Genomic DNA, 22,395 nt, shown 5'->3' with positions numbered 1-22,395 from the left:
AAATATTGTCGTGGCTAACCCCCATGAAATTGAAACAAAAAAGTGATTTCCTGGCAATAATGTTGAATTTCCAGTGAAAAAACCGAGGCCAACCTCTTCACGAGAGTCAACAGGCGGCGCTATTTCGGTTCGATTTTGCACTGTTTTCCATGGGCGTTCATTTGGTGTCGTGCAACCTTCGCGATTCCTAAGTGCATGACTTTGTAGTCCAGTTCCCTGCTCAAAGATTACCTGACAACTCTTGCTAAAAAATGTTAGGCCAGGGATCACCCACGGATATAAATAGATATGACTCAGGGATCACAAGCGGAGAGCCCGGGTGTTTTCTATTTCATTAAAGTGGTGCACCCTGTATGTGTCGGCATTTGCCGGTCGTCGTCAGGTACCGATTTTGGCCAGAGCGACCTTCGATTTTAGTGTAAAGTCAAATATTGTAGGATCAACAGCTGCCATAAGGATGCGGGAGTTTACGTTCATCAGCAAGCCTACCTACCAGGCCAGGAATAACCGAACATCAACGGTAACATCCGGACATATTGTAAAAAAAAGGGACGAATTTGAAATATTTCGGCCATTTTCCTGAAAACTGAAGGAATCCCCCAGTCTTGGTCACGTGGACATTGGGTGATACCGGACCCTTGATTCATAGAGTATCCAATACGTTTCGGTAGTAAAGTCAGACATTTTAACTGGAGCAGCTCCCACGAGGCCGAGTGAAGACTACTCATGCTCAGTGCATGCCGATTATGAATCTATTAGTGAAAATAACTTATGTGAGCATGCCACCGCAGCTGTGGGTTGAGAATACATCAATTTTTGTTTCTGGAAGCCTTGTAATTGAGTGCGTTTTTAACAATGGGCTTACAATGTTTGTGCCACAATTTGTATATACCATCGGGTATGATAGCCCTGATTTCGCAACATAGTGCCACATGAAATATGCATGACCGACTTGACATTTGGCCTTTACCAGCAAACGGCACAGATGCAGTTTGTGTGTGTCATGATCGAGCCATCCAGGTTTACAGCCTCAGTCAATAGTCTGTCACCGTCGTCACAACGATGAACAGTCTATGATGCCGGCACTGGCTGCGCACGATCCATTCTGCGAGTACAACTTACGTTCTGCTGCAACTTGAGCGTGAACTGTCTTCAAGGTGAGAATTTCTCTCTCTGTCCGTTTTTGATAGCATTCTCTCCTTCATGTTGTCAACGAAGGCGGCTGTGATTATCAGACCAGAGCGAACAGACGCTACGAAACAATACAAAATGATTTGAAAGATCTTTTTGGCAAACACTCGACATGTTAGCCAAATACGCAGATCATCTGCGTGCGTGCAGTTTGAGATGGGGCTGCCGACAGGTCGAGCCCGGAGCCTCATAACATGGGTAGGCTCAAACTCTGTTGGGTGTTTAGGGCACTAAAAATCCCCGGTACATAGTAATCAGGAATAAGTCACTGAAACCGTTTTACGCAATGGCGAGCAAAGTAGGGATGTAGGTTAATGTTGAAAAAAAATCGATGTGACGGTTTCTGCATATTTTGGAAGTGTATGTATCAAAGGTTACTGTCAACACACTTGTAATGTGTACAATTTGAAAGCTAATGAAATTCTCTTTCTGGCGATGTACATATCTCTAAAAGTCAATTTGCGACTTATTCCTGATTTCGGTGTACGCGGGTCACAAGTACGTACACCTACGCTGGGGGAGGGGATAGGGGAGGGGAAGGGATCCCCTGGACTTTTTTTTTCAGTTTCTCTCAACTTATGGCAATGTCAAGTGTCATCTATCATCGTATATTACGTAATCCTCTGTGGAAGGAGGCCGTCAAAGGAAAAAGAGATTTTTTTTTTACTTTCCCGAAAATGATGGGGTTCTGAGGAAAGACTTCCAAAGTAAGGGCCGGTGACCATTTAGACCCGGTTTGAAAAGGGCGACCCCCCGGTAAGCTCGCCCTGTTGCAAAAACCCCTTTCCTGCCGGCCTGGCTACCGGCCTGGGATGCTGGACTGGTTGTTGATCTCAAACTTCTCCATCCTAGGGTCTACTGTTTGCAAGTACTAGTACATGGAATCTATCCCAGAAGGAACCTGCTTGTGGTTTTAATCCTTCAGCTCTATACAGTGTTTACACTAATCCGCTTAGACCCCTATTCATCTGTGGAGGCAGGGTGGGGGAAGCCGTTCATCAGGAACTTTGAAATGTCGATGTCCAGATAGGCCTGATACCGGCCTGGAGTAGCCTGAATACCGGGCAGGCATTATACAGTGTGGGCTACGGGGGGGGGGGGCTTTTCAAACCGGGTCTAAAGGGTCGCTGACCCTTAGGGCGACTGATGCCTTGTTTACATGTGCAGCAAGGTATGAGACGGAGAGAACCCCCTTGCTTTGTGTTGATCATTGTCTCACAGGAATCTGGGGAATTCCTTTTAGACATCTTGGGGGATGTGTTAAGTAAAAATAGTCTGGAATGTGTAGAGGGATTGGACATGTTGGGGGGGTACCCCTCGGTCTCATTGCTTGCTGGGTGTACTTGTTTGGGTTAACACTGAGAGAAAAACGTTTTATAGAAAATAGGTGATAATGAACATTTTGTAAGTAAATCAATTTGCTCAGTCTGCAGAGGGCCTACAGCTATAGTTTTATTCGGCCTCTGACCGGTGCACGATAAAGATAGTCCCTGGCACAAAGGGTCAGGGCAGAAACCATTGTTACCGATATCACATTGTTCTCTCCGTTAACTTATTTATAGCTATATGACTGGACAGAATCCATGGACGACGTGTGGTAAACTGTGTGGCTCACCGAAGATTGCAATCAACAAAGTTGTTAGTGTGATAATGTATATTGTATGTACTTGGTCCATTTCTGTGTAGCCGAGTAGGCAGATAAGCCCGATATTATTATTTATTGAAATTCAGCAGTTGAACGTAGCCTCTAAATTTTGTTGTATGAAAACAAACACACGTGGGCCCACTCCAAACGTGAACTACATGCGCGTGAAGTTAACGGGAATGAAGTTGTTTTTTGCTTGTTAAAGTGAGATGCAATAGCTGGCATAATTAAACTGCCACCTAGAATAAAAGCAGACGTGTCTTTCACCATTTATAGGTCCCACAAGTTTTATTTGTTAAGTAAATTTACTTGGGGTGATGTCACATTTTGTGCATTGCAGCGACGTAACGGGTGCACTATAATTTTTTTACGGTGCTATGTTGGCAAAGCAAGGGCCAGTTATGTACTGTAGATAAGTTACAGCAATCGTCTGACGGCAGACCAATGCCATTTAATTAGAATGCAATTTAATATGTAAAATTGAAATTAATTGATCTCGGTTAATTTACATTAACGCAGTGCATACAGCCACAGCGCTTGGACCAAAGTAGCGACACCCCATTCGTGTTGACATGCAAATCGAGGTCAAAGTTGAAACTGTAAAACACTACTTTGTAAATGTGCGGCAATGTGCTGCAATCACGGCATAAAAGCTCAGTAAATACTTGTAAAAACAACGTTAATTTACGGCAAAGTGAACCTGCATGCATTCGTTACTAATGCGGTAATGACCTCTGGTATACACGGCCAATAAGTCAAAAATTGCCTGATTCAAATTCTACCTCACCTTTACCTTAATTAGGAATCAAGCAATTTGTACGGCTGGCATTTTTCTGAGACACTCTGTTGTAGAGAAACGAAGAAAAAGTGAAGAGTCTCTGATTCGAATGAACGTGGGAAAAAAGAATCGCCAGCTTTTAGGTAGTTTCTCCGATTTGAACCACTTCCCTTCTTCAATAATCACAGAACAAAACGTTTTGCTTTGAGGTGTGAGATGAATTGCATCATTTGTCCAGCGTTATTGGCAAGAGCTATGAAGGCTTTGCTCCTGACCGAAGCTGTTAATTGAGTAACTCTTCGGTTTGATGCACAACTATTAATGTACAGTGCATGCTTATAAGTCACAAACACAGACATGCAGTTGGCACCCACGGACGGACGGTGCAATTTTAGTCAGTATGACCCATCTTTTTTCTTCCTCCTCCCTCTTTTTCTTCTCTTTTATTTATTTATTTATTTATTTATTGGTGACAAAGGGGAAGTGCACCCCCACTCCCCTGGATCCACCCCTGGGACCATCAGTGGATCGTAGAACGCACCCACTGCTTTCATTTCCTCACAAGTCCAAATGAAGGGTTCCATTCCAAAACGAGATTTACCAGCACAAAAAAATGAACAATGTTTCAACAATTGTTGAAAATATACAGAAAAGGGTACCATGTCTCTCTATAATTATGCTATTTTTTTCACTGTTCTGACCCAATTAGAATTTTACCGAATTGGCTGATGTCACAAGAGTGGTTTGATTTCTTTGAAAGAGTTGATTTAGCTATTGAAATACTAGACAATGCAATCTCACGTGACTTCTCATTTCGGCAAAGGAATTGGTAGAGTCTTAATCAAACGTCATAGCTCTCCTTTAATCTGGGAATGCTCTGCCATAAAGAGTATTTCAGGGAACTAGGACTTGGGAAATTGTTTTAATTGGGTGGAAGCCACCAACAGGACTTCCAGCTTGCATTTCTGAAAGATTTTTTTTTTCAATGGAGATCTCCAGAGGACTCTGTTTTGCAATGGCATGTGGGCATTTGGTTTAATTACGACGGGCTTCACTAGCCTTAGGGGTTATCATCTGGGTAGAAATACTTTCAAATTCACTTTAACTGCCTGAAAATTGAAAACACAATTGAAAAAAAGGAAATGAACTTTAAGTTGATGTGTATACTGAAACGTGAGAAACCTGTGAGTATTTTCTATGATTTTTAAATATTTTTTTAATTTTTGTAAGTGGGAGTATTTTGTCAACGTTAACTGTGGCAGATTTAGCTGGTCTGTGACTCTAAGGTACTGTGCATTTGTGGCCAGCCTGTTATGGGCAAAACTGTGGCTGCATGGTAGTCATATATAAAGCGAAAGAATAAATCTTGAAAACTGTTAAAAATGCCACAGAGGTGCAGTCAAAGCACCGAATAATGACTACTCCTAAATCAACAAACAACAATAAACGACCTTAATGGGGAAATGAGTTAGCCTATATACTGCCTGTCTGCTGAACAATGTAAATTTCACATTGCTTCAAACTGTACAGACAACATGTACACCGCAGGTTTGCTGCTGTTTCTGAATGCAGAAACATGCAGTTGGATTTTTTTCATTGCCTTTTGGGTTCAAGGTTATGTGTGCCTGTAGATTTGATGCATTGTGATGCTACATGCGTCCCGCGATGATCCCAGTTGTGTGCATTCCTTTTGCGCAGGTCATTGCAACTATACGTACATGTAGGTAGTAAGAATGAATACATTCATGTCGCGTACACTGTGCGGCCAGTACCACAAATCCTTGAAAACTTTCTGTTATGAACCACGGAGCCTACTTGTACTCGTTATCGCGTACATATTTTTGTGCTGGGAGCAACCAGGTATAGGTCGTCTCTGTCGTTTTCAACAAGCCGAGAAAACTGCTACAGAAAGAATTCACGCCGCATTAGGTACGGTACGTACATGTACATAGTTATGTGTGAACTTCGCGGCGCACATGCAATACGTGGTCATGTACATGTACACTTAGGGTGTGTAGGCCTATACGTCGAGGAACCTGCAGGCGAGACGAGGGCATTAGAATGTCTCGTCACTTTAGATACACTTCACATGCAGTCTATGTGACTGTGTATGTGATTATCATGCGGTGAGCATTATTTTCCTACGAAAATGCATGAGGTACAGTTGTCGCCAACGTTATGTAAATTATTTTGTTCGCAGCACCTCATATAATTATCCATGAGCAAATTGACAAAGTAATGAATTTACGGTCAACTTACAATTTGTTTCTGAGCGGCAGAGTTCGGCGTCTGGCAAGAAATGCAACGGACTGGTTCAGTAAAGATTGCATGCCAAACACTATGTCTATACGGGGCAGGTTCCAAAAAGAATTTTGGTGCAAGGAGAAAAAACAAAGTAAAATTGCATTGTGGTATATTCTCTGCGGGATAACGTTACCTGGGCAGTGGCGTATCCAGCCTGAACGGGAGATGGGGGAGGGGAACTTGCTCCCCTGACGGATATTTTCACTTTAATACTTTAATTTTCATTTTGACACTTATTCATCACTTTTTTCAATATTTATATATCAGTAATTAGCACCTAAACCCTAAGAAACAACGGAAATAAAAGCTAGAATTTTTGAACCGCGGGTAACGCTTTTTCTCCCCAGCGTCATGTCAAATAAGCCCGAAGTCACATTCGCTCTTGAATCCCCCCCCCCGAACACACCAAAAGCTAGATACGCTACGGCACCATATCAGTTCTACTTCATGGACGTGCGGCGAATTTGGTCAATGACGCGCCCATTTGCTCATGAATATTTATGAGGTGTTACGGTTACTATAACACATGATGCCTTCTTAAGTTGTCCGTCATCAAGATACAGATATGGATAAAGTAACGGCGACTCCTTTTTAGGGGGCCACGCCCGCCAGTTGAGAACACAAACTCAATATCAGTCGACCGAACACAAGTTATTTATTTTGGTCTCCAGATAAAAAGTATAAAAAAGGAACACTTTTATTTCTTAATGCTCTAGAAAAAAAGGAGTGAGATTGACCAAGCTAGGTCTCCATAGCACTCGACAACATAGCAAACAAAAGACAAACTTACGACAGAAGAGAGACACTGACGGACGGCAGTAACCGTTATACAAAATAAACAGGCTACAACTAACTTCACAGTGTATAGAGAAAAAAAAGACCGCCGCCCGTCAAGCTACAGAGATGTGTCCCCAGCCAGAGTGTTCTGTGGAAATGTCTCACCCAGTAGTAATTGCATGGGCCTCTTATACCCTCCTAGCAAACCATCAGTGGGATGCTAGAAGCAGTCCATCTACCTTTTGTACTTCATCTCAATGGACATGGCCCAGCACCCCCAACAAGGAATGTGCCAACACAACGAACATACCACCAGCTGGGTCTTGACCCAGCACCAGAGACCTTTTTGTTACAGTAACAAGAAATAAAGTTTTGCAAAGTTGACATTGCATTTTTGTAATTTTAAATCTTGATACGTCATATCGACGTTAGAAAAGTAAGGCTATATTTCATAACTAGAAGACTTTCGCCAGGGCGCCTTGAAGATTAGATGCATTCCTCTCACCTAAAGACGTAGGATTACACTCCCTTTGTTACGCACATTGCATATAAAATGATTAAAAGCGGGTCCAACATCTGACACCACGTTCCAAACAGAATTATTTCTCCCTGAAAGCCTCCTTTGTTGACGGCAGACGAGGTTGTTCGACCGAGTCTCATTTCAGCCTATAATACCGAGCGTGGTTACCGTTTTGTTGATGGCGATGTCGTAAGCTGCCCCTTACCCCATTGTAACGGCGTGGGTGTTGCCGCACAATCGTTAAGGTACAATACATATCAAGGCAAAATGGTATGGCCTATGACTCGTTTAGGAGCCTAACGTGGCAATGCTAGTCCTACTGGTGTAGGGCTACCCATTCAAACAAGTTATATAGAAAAATATTCCCAAAATATCTGATTCTCGTGTGTCTGACACTTTTTCAGCTGGGCATGGATGTCGACGCTGCCCTACAGAATGTCGGTGGCTTCGGTCCCTTACAGAAGGCGAACTTCTTCCTATGCAGCCTGGCAACTTTACTGGCACCGATCCACATGATCGGGCCAGCCCTCTCGGTGGGCCAGCCCGACGGTTATCGATGCCGGCCGCCACCGGGCTTCACGTTGAACGAGACGGTGCCTTACCTGGGAGGCGACGCGGACGAGGACACCTACGACAGTTGTCATCTGTACCGAGTAAGGAATGGCAGCGTCACCTCTGAGCTGACCACTTGCTTGCATGGATGGGAGTACGAGTCCACCCACGGGGAAACAAGCGTGGTAACTGACGTAAGTATAGGCTCTGATATCTTGTTGTCATCGGCATCATTTGGTTTTTTAAAAAGATGTAGTTGGTTCAGACTGTGGGTGCAGATTTTTCTGACATATCACAACTTCGGATGGCACTTTGATGAATGCCACAGTCATATTATTCGATACAGACTGACATTAAACTTACCTCAAAACGATTTATACATTACGAAAAGAGAAAAAACTCTAACTTGAAGAGTTACACAGTCGGTCACATTACTTTTTTTTCATTCAGTGAATTTCTTGTGATTTTTTTTCAGCTGGATCTAGTCTGTGAAAAACGTCTACTCGGCGGCACGATCCAGTCCATCAGCTACATCGGCTGTCTCCTTGGGTCGCTTATTCTGGGCCAAATGTCCGATACTTACGGCCGGCGTAAGAGTCTAATATGTTCGCTCCTCGGTCTCGGAGTCTGCGGAACCGTAGTCAGTTGTGCCTGGAACTACTACCTGATAGCGGCACTCTTCTTTGGCGTTGGGTTTTGGTTGGGGGTAGGTGCTCATATGAGGCGCGGCAAGTAGATTATGCACTGTAGGAACATTGCGTCAAGGCCACGTCACCATCGGTAATATTTGTCCCATTAGTGATAATAAAAAAGGATGTACATTGATGAGACTAACTGTGAAAATCTCAACAGACACCAGAAATTACGAATTTACAGGCACCAGGGTCCTTGGATTTATAGTTTCGTGTCCATTGAAATTTAAGGAATGAAAAACACTGAACACGCACCCATTCTTCGTCCCCATTTTGCCATCTTCTGGTTTTTTTGTGTATGTTTTTATTGTTTTGGCGACTTGTCTTGAATCTCAGCTTCACTCTTCAGTTTTTTTCGCCTTCATGGAAGGTAGAATATCTGACGAATTGTTCGCTTGTTTCTTTTGTGTTTTTCTCCCCCCTTTTACTCTCCCGAATTGGTTGGAAAAGACAAAGTTGAAAAATCGCGCATTGCACCCGGCGCAGAAAAACCCTTTGCTTCGATTGTCAGCGGTGAATACGAATTTGCGCAGTTGGTAGGAACCGCGTTGGATCCGACTGGGAAGGTAACGTACGAAAGTATGGTCATTTGTTTGACAAGGACTGACTGGAAATCATTGGCTATGAGCCCACTTGTGTGTTTATGAAACACACTCTTTGAGTACTGAAAAAAATGAACGAAAACACCTCGCAATGCTAATTGGATAGAATATGGGCATGTGTCTGTACAATCGTTGCTTAGTGTACGTAGACGCCTCCCTGCCATTCTATCTTATGCTTTAGCACTGCTCATCAGCCCATCCCTTCCTGTCATTTCTGTGCTGTCATGGTTGTCATCGTTACTTTGCCGTCATCAGTGTTGTACAGTTGGAGTGAATCCCCATGCAGTAAAGTGTGCATGAGGCCTCGCCACGAGCCTCACCGATGAAGACCTCGCACGATCCCATCTGGCCCGTTTGGATCTTAGCGGATAGTCATGTAGCGTTCGTTGTTGGCCGTACAAGAAGTGCATGCAATGTAAAAACACATTTTAGAATGGGTTACATTTACATGTCTTTCATAGTGTGCGCAGGTCTGTCGACGTTGGCTGGATCAACCCTAAAAGAACCGGGGGGCGTTCGAATCTCACTCCCTCTTCGACAAAGTCCATGTCTTCCATGCATCCCCCCGCCGAGTCTCCAAGAGCTTTTTTCAGTAATATCTTGGGGTCGGTTTGTGCTTATAATGATCAAAAGGGTTAGGCGTGTGACAGCTGAGTCCCGGCCAGTGGGGGTGGGCGGAATCTACCCCCCGGCTGTTAGATGGTCTGAAGATTCCCGGTTGTTTCAGGGTTTGATCAGCCATTCATTGTGCCTGTTCTGTCATTTGCTCGCAAAGGACATCCTCGCTGAAAGCCCATATCCTCTCATGTCCCCTTCTGCCACACTAACAATTTGCATGGAACAAAAACAGAGTTTAAGTAAACTTGATGATCAAATGGAGTTCCCCTTCATATCATAGGTTCACACCACCGCCCCCCCCCCACACACTAATATGGTAGCATCACATACCGATAGGTTTTTGTGGAGTCAAGAAAACTTGGTGATATAGTAATTTTTCTTGAACTGGACGCTCTCTCGTGCCAGACGTGATGATGATGATTTCCTTATCTATTCCTCTTCATTTGCAACAGATAATCCCAACACCAAATGCATCAACTGTTTCTGAGAGAGGAGAAAACCTTGTGTGGACGTGGGCAAGTCCACACAAGGTCTCCACTACCTGCATTGTGTGGACATCTTTTGTTCAGAGGTCCACTCAGTGACTGACACTCTTCTTCACTCATACGTGTACTTGTTATGGGGTTTGGGGGACTGCACACGTTTTTGGAAAAAATATCATGGGCACCAAAAACAGTATGCACTGTAAAATAAATTGAGCAGATTTTGACAAACTTTTGCCCTTAATTGGCGTAAATGTCAACTTTCTGACTTCTGGTCACAAGGTGACTGTCCAACTGTATGGTAAATCCTTTAGAAAATAACAAACATTTACACTGAAAATGACCAACATCTTGCTAACTGAGCTTTTTCCCAACTTTTTTTAGTAGCGTTTTTACAGTGTGGGACAATGCTTTGTCTCCACAATGTGGTTCAGACTTTCCTAACAATAGAAATTGGCCTCTTAACGCAAGAAAGGCCTAATTTAACTAAAGTATACCATAAGCTGAAAGCGAAGGTGCGTTTTGCCGATGAGGTAAAAGATTGCCACATAAAGCGTTGACTCAATGCAGCCATCTTGATGTTCCATTTGTAGGGCACTGTTGTCATCAGTTACGTTTTGGCCATAGAGATGTGCACCACAGATAGGCGAATGAAAGGCCATGTCGTGAACGGCATCATGTACGGTACTGGCGTGTTGCTGGTGGGGCCGCTGGCCTATGTCTTCCCCAACTGGAGGCACTTCCAGCTTGCCATTTCGTTGCCGAGCTTTCTGCTTCTACCTTTCATCATGTACGTGTCTCTTTTCATTATTTCATTCGTGATATTTTCAAGTCTGTTGGCCTCTCTGAGGCGGTCAACTCACCCCTCAGATGTAGTGGATTTTGTGCATTTGTTTTTTGTTTAGAATGCTTAAAAAGAGGGTAAATTTTGGAACCAGGCCTGAAAATCTGATGGAGCATAATGATGTAAGCGTTAGGTTGATCATGACTGTGTCGGTAGAAAACGAAGTATTTGGCTTAAAAAGTATGTTAAAAATGCCCGGGTGTTTGCAATAGGTATTACTATAAGGACTTGAGTCAAAGTGCGAGTCTTTGCACTGGGAAGTACTACATGTAACACTTTAACTCATAGTAATGACCTCTGTGAAGAGACAGTCTTATCTGTGCACAGATATCCGTGGAGACATAAAATTTAACTGAAGCCAGCAGCGGGGAGGGTAGGGGGGAGGAGGTCTCGAACCCCATAGTCTAATCAAGGCCGGAAGCCAGCGCTTTCATGCAAAATTAATCCAAATCAAGTTCCTCCCTCAATAAATTCTGGCATCCCTTCCAAGTTAATATAATTATTACATGTGACTGACCAATGGAACTTCCATTCGCTTGTAGAATGGAACTACTGTTTTTGTGTCGCAGGTAGGTCGTGCGTTAGGACGGATAATTGAATGTCATGTGACCAATTATCCATCAATTAGTTGACGGGAATTTATTTTGGCCTTAACTATAAACAAATCAAATGGATGGTAATTCGCACGCTCGACTTATCTGTAGTGAGATATAAAACTGTCATATCGAGATTTTCAGGAAATTTAAATACACGTATCAGTTAATAAGATTTTACTCTTAAACTCAAATGATAGTACTTAGTATTTAGTGCAAAATGCAATGTATTATATAATCTTAAATTATGTTTCCTTCAGTCTCTGTTCCGAATCTCCAAGGTGGCTGGTTCAAAAAGGTCGGTTCGAGGAGGCGGAAAAAATCATCGCCAGATTTGCCAAGTCCAATAAAGTGCCTTACTCCAAGGTGCTGAGTGTCCACGATGAAACTAAAGACTTCCCACTGGAGGATGTTTCCTGTATCGATCGTGAGTCCAGCGATGCGACTGATCACAGAAACGGCTACGCAAAAGTTCAGAATGGCAAACTGCCATCGACAGTATCGATGATTGAGAAATCGAATCACGGCATGAGGGATCGAAAACGCCTGTATTCGACGTTTCACCTGTTTACCACGAAGAAGATGGCTGCTCGGACTCTCATATTATTTCTTTGCTGGTGAGTATACCAAATGAGTGGGAACTTCAGTACCGTCTATTATCAGTGGTGTGTTAAGGTGTGTGGCGTAACTTGAGGACATACAAGACAAAAGCCTCTGCAAAAGAAGACAGAGATGCAAGGGAGGATGTCCTCGATAGTAGTTCAAGGAAACCATATGCAGGTTTCTGTCTCATAGGGGGCTCACCAAAAACATTGTACAACTTATGAACATCTATATAAAGCAGCCGTTTGCCTTGCATACTGATTTATTGAAATTAGGATAGACACATAGACATAGAGGCTGTTTCCAAAGGTCTTGCTTGTGGCTGCTGATCGTGACAGTTTCACTTCTCATAGTCGCGTGTTGACTGTTGGCCGCAGGACTTCACGAAGTTTGGATCCATCTTTTATTACAGAGGTCAATGACTCGAGGCCAATGACCTCTGATAGAGGACATCGACAGAGCAGCTGCATATAGCCCCGGGAATTTAGAGTTTTTAAGTATTTAACATTGACAAGGCACCGAGACATCGTGTATTTTAGTATGATTCATGCATGCTCGAGGAACATGTGCCGTCAGTAATGCGTGCTGATTTTGTACCAGTGATTTTGCTTTTTGGGATCTGAATTGTTTAGAAAAACACCGCTTGAACGTCAACAGAGATCCACTTATGGATGTTGCATGTTGTTCTTGTAGAGTTAACTAATATTAATGTTGATATTGAAAAGGATCGATGTAAAGGATTGGACAATTGTGACACTAAACCAGATACACAGTTCGGAAAACCGCACAACATTAACACAAATATCCCCCAGGCCGACTGAAACAGTAGATCTTCACAATTAGCGGTACTTCCTCCGGAACAGATATTAATACCTCCCAGCGACATAGTAATTTACACATCACCCCTATCTTTGTTCGGATGTGAAATCATTCGAGGAAAGTTAGCGGAAGCCTGCCTCTGAGTAATGTGTTTTTTACCTTAAAGTTGTAGCCTGTGTGAGACGAAGAAACAGCAAGATGACCGTTGAAACACCTGAGGGTAGGGTGGAGGGTGGAAAGAGGGAAAGCAACTTGATTAAAGAATACCTAGGAACATTTTTCTCCAAATATCTGCTTCCTCGCTGGCATTGACTTCTCTCCAGGAGCAAATTGATTTGTTTTAAGTAGCTTCGAGGTATTAGCTCTTTTACACCCAAAATGGCCCAGACACGGGCTTCAAGTTGTTATGCTGCGATGGAAAATGGAGCTGTCAAGTGTATGCACCCTGAGATACACCAAGTACACCATTATCAGTTTAAAAAAGTTTTCAACCAGGCTCGTGAAACGCGAAGTTCATTCAGTATATATCTATATTAGCCTTTTCGAAACGAGTGGATTACGCTTAGTCTTCGGCTCTGCTGGTTCCAGTCATTTTGAGGCAGCATTCGAAACTGCATGCACAGGATCTGACTGGTACCAGCAAAGCCAAAGACGAAGCCTAATCTACTGGTTTCGAAAAGGCCCTATGACGCGTACGAATCTGTGCGCAAATGGCAAGTTCCCATCCGCTCAGACTTGGTGGCCTAGTTAGGGCGGCCCGTTCTTGACACGGGTTTCTTGTTCTCGTGCTCGAACTGCGGGAACAAAACTCAAGAACACTGTTCTCCGAACCGGATCAGACACCACCTTCTCGCCAGGGTTTAACAGGAACACACCGAAAAACTCGTGAGATTTTTATTTTTTAATAGCTGCAATAAGTAGAGAGATGGCTTACAAAGCCAGAGACAATGGGAAGTTTGGCAAAATTAACATAATTATTTTTCTTAACATAGAAATGAATGCTTCTGTTAAATAGAAAAGAATTCAGCCCAGTTATCCAAACATTAACTCTCGAATAACGCCCGTGGCCTCCGCCATGGTGCATGTTGCTCGCCATTAACTGCTAGTCGCAATAACCGGTCGTTTGTTCCCGGCCGACCCACAAAAACAAATGGAACTTTTTGTGAATGTACGAGAACAAGCCGTCTGAACTCAGCCGGTAAGACGGAGGGCTACTGCTTGAAATTTACATTTCTCAAAATAACATGAAATAATTTGCTGCAGACAAAAAGAGCTGTATTAACAAGGAGTGACTTATATTTCAAATGCCATTCTTACGGATATTCCAAAAACTGATATTCTGCTTCAGACGATAATACTGGCGATTCACAATAGTGCGCCTCCAAGAGTTTGGACCCGCTGGCCGATCAGAACGCGCGAAATCTGTCGACCCTTTCTAAACGCGCACTGGGTCGACCAATTTCGCGCCTCGTAATTGTGAAACGCCCGTATTGAAAATGAACTAACGTTTAGTCAGAAAAAGCACAAAGGTGTTGATTTAACAGTAATTACAGCAATCTTGTTACCAGGCTACATTACTAAAAATAGCGTGCACCAGGAAAACTTTCGCTACTGTGAAATAGTAAGGCTCATGGATATGTATCGGTACTGTAGTCTATAAGTTTACAGTGTTGATTCAAATGTAACCTCCATTTATTAGCCGCGAGAGGTGAAACAAATTGTATCTTTATCATGTAACCTTATATGCCTTAGGATGCAGGCCCAATGTGAAGGCTCTTTGTACCCTTTTGGAAAGAAGGGAAATGGAAGACCCTCTTCTTTTCATAATGTTAAGAAAAGCTGTTTTGTTGGGGAAGGCGTGGCCCCATTTTCCCCTTCAAAACATGTGCCCATTATCTTCTCTTTTTTTCCCTGCAAGGTTCACAGCAAATTGTGTATACTTCGGATCGGTAATAAACACGTCAAATTTAGCTGGGCACAAATATCTCAACTTCTTCCTGATTGCTCTCCTCGAGCTGACCTGCTATCCAATCGACTACTTTGTCATGAAAAGGTAAGAATCTACCAGGCAAGGGGAAACCTTGTTGTAGAAATGCTTAAAAATGGATCTCACCAAACAGTCAAATTTGTTTGGACAATACCATTTAGCCAGCTGAATCAGATATCGGTTGAAGAAGCAAGAAGCGACACTCATACTTGATCAATACAATTTTCGACTGGTTTCGGGTCATCGGTAACACTGCATTCCACCATGTGGAGACGTTTTGATATTGCCCCGAAGTTCCCATTGGCTGAAATGGAGTATTTCTCAGATTTCATGCAGAGGTAGATAAGCTTTCCTTTTTTTGGTTGGCTGTGTAACTGACGGTTACAAGTCACAACATAATTCTTTGTATTTCGCCACAGTTTTCCTCAGAGTCATGGTGTTGTGGGGGATTATCTTCAGTTTATAGCGATAAGTTGAATCATCAATGTCAGTGATTCTATTTTTTATGCTGTCTTCAATTTTAGATTTGGGCGTAAACGACCACTCATGGCATATTTTGTTGGGTCGGCAATCGCCTGTACAGTTGTGGCTTTTACACCCGTAAAAATAGGTAAGTCTGTTATAGACGGTTATGGGTATTGGGAAGTATAATACTTGATGTACTATTGTATTTTTATTACCTTTATGAAGGCTATTTGGACAGGGCTTTATATGTTGCAGAGGGTAATTTATCTCCCCCAGAGAGACGAGGGGGGTGCTTTTTTTTAAAGAAATTGACAGCAGATGGTAGGCTTCGCCGTTTTCTTTGTAAGTACAATTACAACCGCTCCGCTTAGAAACTCTTAACCTAACACCAACTGACCTTCTGTGGCAAATACAAAAACTTCTATTATTGTATTTCCAACACAGGGAGTGGCGTAAGTTTAGTGGTAGTCATCGTTGCCTTTTCTATGCTAGGAAGATATTTTGTTGGTGGAGTTTTCAACATCGTCTTTCTGATTTCGGCCGAGGTTTTCCCCACAGTGTTAAGGTAAATTCGATTACCCCAAATCTATCCGTGGCAAAATGTATGCTAATTGCCCCCCCCCTTTTTTGTCACACACACTTATTGAATATATAGGTTTCGCTTAAGATATAATGTGGCATCCATAGCTTACCGATAATTGTCTTTGACTCGACTTTAAGGTAAAGCGTTTAGATTAATAAGTAATTTTTTTTTATTTCAAACATTCCTTTTCCTCTGTCAATGGATTAGTATTTGCATACTCGTAATTTTATTCCTAATTTTGAAACAAACTGCCCAATGCTCCAAAGGTCCATGGTTATTGTATCACATTCAGAAACAACTTGTTCATAAACCGGATACTTACCAACTCGTGTTATATCTTTTGCACTGCCAGTAAACCTTGTTGTAGATATAGATAATACTACATCCGGGAGGCACTTTCCAAGCCGTGCACATGCAACTCCATGTGCAGCTCGAAATGTGTGGACTTGGAGGAATATTTCAATTTTCCGTCTAAAATAGCGGCGATTGAAACCAAATTTGCAGCTTTTAATCGGCACGTCATGGAAATACTGAACAAATTTGGATTTTGGAATCACCGACTTTTCCTGACCAGTGTACTCGACACAAATCAAGGCTCCAAAATGGTTTGTATCTAAATGCAGGGATGCGGTCTCTCAAAGGGTAAATATTTCGCGCACTTCATGCATTTAATTGCATTTCAAATTATGAAACATCTGCAGTTTTATTTTCACGTTAGAAGTTTTACTTTTACTGTCTAGGAATATCGGCTTGGGTGCCTGCTTCACGGTTGGACGAATTGGAGCTGTTATCTCACCCTTTCTCGTGCACCTTGTGAGTTTCATATTCAGTTTGGAACTTGGAATTTGTTTACAGAAACAGTCTTCGCGGATTTCAGGCAGAATTTTACTAGTGAAAATACAGTTGCCTGTTTTAGGGTCCAGGGCACGGTGAAGTAACGTTCATCGATTGTAAGAAATATTTCCTTTTCAAACCAAAGAATGCACTGAATGTGTGTGAATACACCATTAAGGCCTGTTCGTACTTCAGGCGAAAGCGAAGCGAGTTTGACGAAAAGATTTGCAGCGAAAGTTCGCTCGAGTCGAAACGTGTTCCACTTTTGCGAATTCGCAACGCGAATATCTGATCCGAGGTCAAAAATATTTCGTTCGTTTGCGCTTTTGCGTGAAGTATGAATCGGCCTTTATACTGGAAAGAATGATACTGTTAACCCAACAGACACCTCAATAACGATTGTATGGCTAGCATTTTATAACTATGAAGCAAACCTTGGTTCACAATACAAACTCCCCAAGGTCTTTTAATATCTCAAAGCCCCCAGAGTAACCTTTGGATTGTGTTGCCAGTGTTGTATGAGTTGTTTCTTCATAGACTCTTAGCTTCCCACTTCCCTGTTGGTAGTCATGATATATCCCGTGATATCATGGTCACTACATTAAAATGTGCCCTTCTATTATACAGCCTGAATTCATATGATGCTGATGTTGTGTGGACTTTGGACTCTATGAAACACAGATTTATTGACTAAAGTCTAATATATTGTCAGTAAGATTTGAAGCTTTGCATGGTGGAAGTTACATGAGATATAGACTTGCGGGTACACCATGGAATCAATCTCTTTAGGAAGAGGTGTGGTTTTTAGAAAGAAATGGTGAGTGTTAACTCGAAGTTTCGGCCAGGATGCTCTGGTGAGTGAACACTCACCGGTTCTTCTAAGAACCACACCTCTTCCAAAAGAGATTGATTCCATGGTGTACGCGCAAGCCTATCTTCTACACACGATGCGGCTGCACGATGCGTGGCCTAGGGGAGCGGGGGGACCCCTTCTCGTGGGAACTCTTGACCTACCTCTGAGAATACGAGCCAAACTGATGAGCTGAGCTGAACTGAACTGAACTGAACTAGTCCAGTTTGGTCAGGATATACGGCCACACTGATAGGATGTCTCACGTTCATGAACTTGGCTAAGATCACAGCCCATATAGGTTAGTCCTACTTATTCACGCGTTGTGTCGATGTTTACTTTTCAGAATACAGTGGCTGAATGGGTACCGCTGACGATCTTCGGTGCTGTGTCTCTAGTGGCCGGCCTTCTGGTTTCCCTGTTGCCGGAAACACGCCACACTCACCTTCCTGAAACTATTAGTGATGGGGCCCAGCTCGCTACACCAAAGCCTCCTCCCGCTCACGTATGAAAAATAAAACCTAACCGAGCAAACAAATCGAGAACTTTCATCCACCTTTATTCTTAGGTGCTGGATGGTGCCGTTATGGTTAATGCATACACTTACACTGTTACAGTCTGCAGACATTGCTCTGCAGTATATACTTGCACTCTCATCAGTTGCGTCGACGGACGTACATCTTAAAGTTACTCGTGGTCCGCTTCTGCTTGTGGTAGGCACAAAAAGTGACGTCGCTTGCCTGGTCACTTTGACAGTGCCACCGCCTCAGACCAAGATAAAATATCTCTGCCTTGATATGCTCAAGATTCTCTGCAAAGGGAGCCTCCACTCAGTGTAGAGCCGAGACAACAACAAAAAACAGCTTTACCTCAGGGAAAGAATTTGCTTTGATACTTGGTCCTCAAAAACTAAATTTTCTTTATTCTGGGCCCTGTTCTTTAAACGTTTATAGTTTATATGTGGGAGATTTGGATAACTAACTATACGTTTTCCCGCACATTCTTTTTCAGGTTTGTTTTGTTCAAATTCATAAACGGTTAACTTCAAATTGGGGCCTTAAATTAATGACCTTTCGTTTCTCGTGCTCAATCTCGCGTTGGTCGATCATTTTTGCAAGTTTATCAAAAAGCTTCACAAGTTAACATATTTTTCCCGTGAGACAATTTGACCGTCCGCGAGTGCCAAACGTACTGTAGACGAAAAATGTGTTGAATGTGATAAATAAAAACAAAAATTTTTGTCCTTCTGATTGGTTGTTAAACATTAAATTCTCGGTCCCAACACTTCTGAGCGTAGTTGTACAAATTCGATGATTTTCATCGGAACACTCTTGAAATTGATCTAACAAAGACTATTTCAGTCTTTACATTGAGTACATAATCGGCAGATGAAGAGAATTCCATTTGAAATCTGACGAAATCAAAATAATGGACACATGCTGAAACAGATCAGCCAGTGGAATTTCTGGACTGACAGGCGACTAACCGCACTGCAGCATTACCGCATTCCCGACTTCGAGAGACGAATTTCAAGTTAACCGTCTACGAATGTGAATGAAAAACGTTTGAAATATGTGAGAAAATATATATATTGAGAAAAGGTAGTATTCAAGGTTGCTTTTTTTCTGAAAAACAATTCCTTTTATCAGTGTGTGACGAGTGAGAGGGCTGCATGTCTATGGAATGCAAATGTGGAGTTTAAAAGTTAATTAAAAAAATAACCAAACTGTATTGTTTTTAACCAGCTAGAGGTAAACAGCGCCCCCTTTGGTCGTATACATGAGTAAAGCTATAAATACAGAGGTTTTTGAATTACCACCAGATTCCAAGTAGTTTCTTTCGTGTAGTGGATAGGACGCATATCTTGAATTCACGTGATGAGCTTCCAGCTGGGTTCAATTCCTAGCTGTCGGCATTATTTTTCATCCCCCTCTAACATTTAATAACAGAGTTTTGGTTATCTGATTTGTGACTCTGAATAATTTTTGCTCGGGGGAAAATCCGAAAATATAAAAGGGTCTTATACCCACGTTGTGAATACGAAGTTCACTGCGACTCTGTTGATACAGAGCCAGACTAAGATTTGCCATGGTCAGCGGCGTAGCCAAGATTCGGGGGGGTGACTGGATGTTGGACATATACATGTACATAATCGTGATCTTATCAGGATATGCATGTGTACAGTTTCCGAAATGCAAGTTGGGGGGGGGGATTGGGGACGACGATTTATCATGGGGGGGTGCGCCCCACGCCCCGCCCCCTTAGCCATGCCGCTGGTCACGGTAAGAATTGAAAGTCCTACGAATCATTTCGTAGCCAGCAAAATATCTTTCAGTTAAGTAATCGTTTAGTTTGCCGGCAACATCTAAATATCTACTGCCTTTACTAAAAGACAAAAGATGCTAAGCAGTGTTGTGGTCGAGTCCAACAACTTGGACAGGACACCAGGTCTCACCAGTTTGAGTCCGAGTCCACAAAAGCTGAGTGCGAGTCCGTCAAAAAGCATGACACGAATCGACACTCGGGTATTTTTTTATACATGGCGGGGTTTGTTTGGATAATACTCTGATTTAGTTGCTTTAATAAAAAATTATCAAGTAATTTTATTTTTTTAAGTTTTCTAATGAAATGATCTTTCTGTTAAAAGCAATCCTGAAAAGTGCAATCGCACTTATAAATACTTTAATTCATATATCTGCGCACATCGGTGTATTTCAACCGATGTTTAGGCAATAAGGTTTAGTTAATTGCAAGTCCTACCTGGAGATAATCTGTGAGATATTCAAAATTTTGCAAGAGTGCACGCACACAAGAAGCATTGGCACGTGCATGTTTGGTTGCATGGACAGTTTGTGAAGGGAAGCAATAGAATAAATAATCCAGTGAAACACTCAAATACTTAATCAGCTGTTTCGTTGTGTATCAGTCTAGCCAGCTTAAATGTTTACCATAAAATGATAGCTGTCTTCAGCGGTGGTGTAAATTTGTGCCAGAAATTGAGGCAATGGGGGACGGGGAACGTAGGGGGAGGGGGTATGATTTTCCTCGCCATGAAAACCACTTGAAGGGGGGGGGCGACAGCATAAGACGGGGGGGTCGATGTTCATGATATTGATGCACATCTGTAAGATGTATTCAGAATGGCATATCTATGGATTTCTAAGAATTGTTTTGCCTTTTTCGAGTGATATTTAATGCATTTTAGTCGTTGGAAGTATGAGATATTCTTTACAACCCGCTTTAATTTTTTTGCTCACCACAAGGGGGGGATGACTCAACAGCCCAACCCCCACCTCAAAAAGTGTGTGTGTGTGGGGGGGATATATACCCCCATCCACCCGGGATTTATGCCCATGCTCTTCACCCTTCAGTTGCACGTTGGTGTCAAAAAAGTCGCGTGCCTCCACTGTGGAATACTCAAATGCAAGGTGGAATGTGCATAAATCCAGGTCCATTGACCCATTGCACACATTCCCTCCTACTTCATAAATGCAATTGGAGAAAAAAATCCATCTTTAAAAAATCCATCACAAGGTAGTGAAAACAAAGAAACGAGAGCGCATTTCACCCCCAACTTCGTTAAATGGAAAGAAGAAACTGTTCAACTTTTGAGTGAAAAAACCACCAAGAATGCAGTGAGTTAACTATTTTTTTTAATCAGCAACGTCTTTAGGTTAAAGTCTGCAGACGAAATGTGTATTTACAAAAAATCCCTTTTTAAAGTTTGCTTCAAAGTGTTTCGAATCACAAAGTTGTTGATGTTGACTACGAATGAAGCTCATTGAATGTCAAGTACTAGAAAAACCAAGAATAATTTTCCTTCTTTCCTTTATCGCAATCGTTCCACAGTCGCTGATCCAGATGGGGGGGGGGTGATGGTCAACCCCTCCCCGAAGCATTGCCACTTTTAAGGGCTACTCCTACGAGCTTGAAGCACAAACATATAAACGCACAGACAGACAGCTCCTATTCAAAACATCGGCAGGGGTACCGTGGCCGAGACGGCACCGGACTAAATCCAAAAGCGCGGGCAAATTCACCCCTCGGTACAGGGAATTAACACAAAATTGAAGAATTCCAGCCATAAAATGCAATGAAGTCATTTTCTGATTGTGGAAGAAATCCTTTGTTTACTTAATTTGGTCCATGCAGATTCGAAACAGTGCAGTTACAACATTTGAAATAAGAGATAGCAGTACAAATGAGAACAAAAAAACGGAGCGTCTTTTTGGAGCACACATAAACAAATACAAGCAATCTAAGTGCGTCACGCGCAATTCGCACTGAACGCGCTGCCATTCACCGTTTTGCCCACTGTTTGCCCACGCTTTTTAAAATTACGGTTTTACACGCAAGACTGGTGGTCTATGTGTTATATGTCTGTGGTTGGAAGTCCCTCTATGAAGTGTACCCCAAAGCGGCAAAAGAAAGACGGTTGTAAGTTTTCCAAGCGAGTTCTTGCGCACGTTCTGCGTGTACGCAAGATTATCCGGTTCGTAAGTGTGACGTCACATCAGTTTAAACCACGCCCACTGAAAATGCACTGCACATAGAGTTACGTGTATTGATCGCCGTTTAATTTTACACACTCTCAGGAAAAATTGTAAAATTAAATGAAATTCATTCATAAATTGAGCAAATTTTTTATTAAAAACC

At 42.5% G+C, this 22,395-nt stretch overlaps 1 protein-coding gene across 3 annotated transcripts; it reads left to right on the top strand.

Annotated features, from left to right (window-relative positions):
- The first annotated feature begins 213 nt into the window (after positions 1–213).
- LOC110973499 (organic cation transporter protein-like) lies at positions 214–20,642 on the top strand. Of its 3 annotated transcripts, none has more exons than XM_022224360.2 (10): positions 214–1,157; positions 7,620–7,961; positions 8,243–8,473; positions 10,755–10,951; positions 11,859–12,215; positions 14,939–15,073; positions 15,532–15,617; positions 15,917–16,037; positions 16,796–16,868; positions 18,086–20,642. In XM_022224360.2, the coding sequence occupies exons 2-10, from the start codon at positions 7,626–7,628 to the stop codon at positions 18,248–18,250; spliced, it is 1,701 nt and encodes a 566-aa protein (XP_022080052.2). In that variant the 5' UTR covers positions 214–1,157; positions 7,620–7,625; the 3' UTR covers positions 18,251–20,642. The 3 variants fall into 3 exon arrangements, with proteins under 3 accessions (XP_022080052.2, XP_022080053.2, XP_022080054.2); XM_022224361.2 differs by lacking the exon at positions 214–1,157 and adding an exon at positions 5,310–5,543; XM_022224362.2 differs by lacking the exon at positions 214–1,157 and adding an exon at positions 7,367–7,460.
- The last annotated feature ends 1,753 nt before the right edge of the window (positions 20,643–22,395 follow it).

This window comes from Acanthaster planci, linkage group LG17, assembly GCF_054643075.1.
Source record: "Acanthaster planci isolate LZ-2023a linkage group LG17, COTS_SCS, whole genome shotgun sequence".
Lineage (NCBI taxonomy): Eukaryota > Metazoa > Echinodermata > Asteroidea > Valvatida > Acanthasteridae > Acanthaster > Acanthaster planci.
This window is presented reverse-complemented; position numbering and strand designations above follow the sequence as displayed.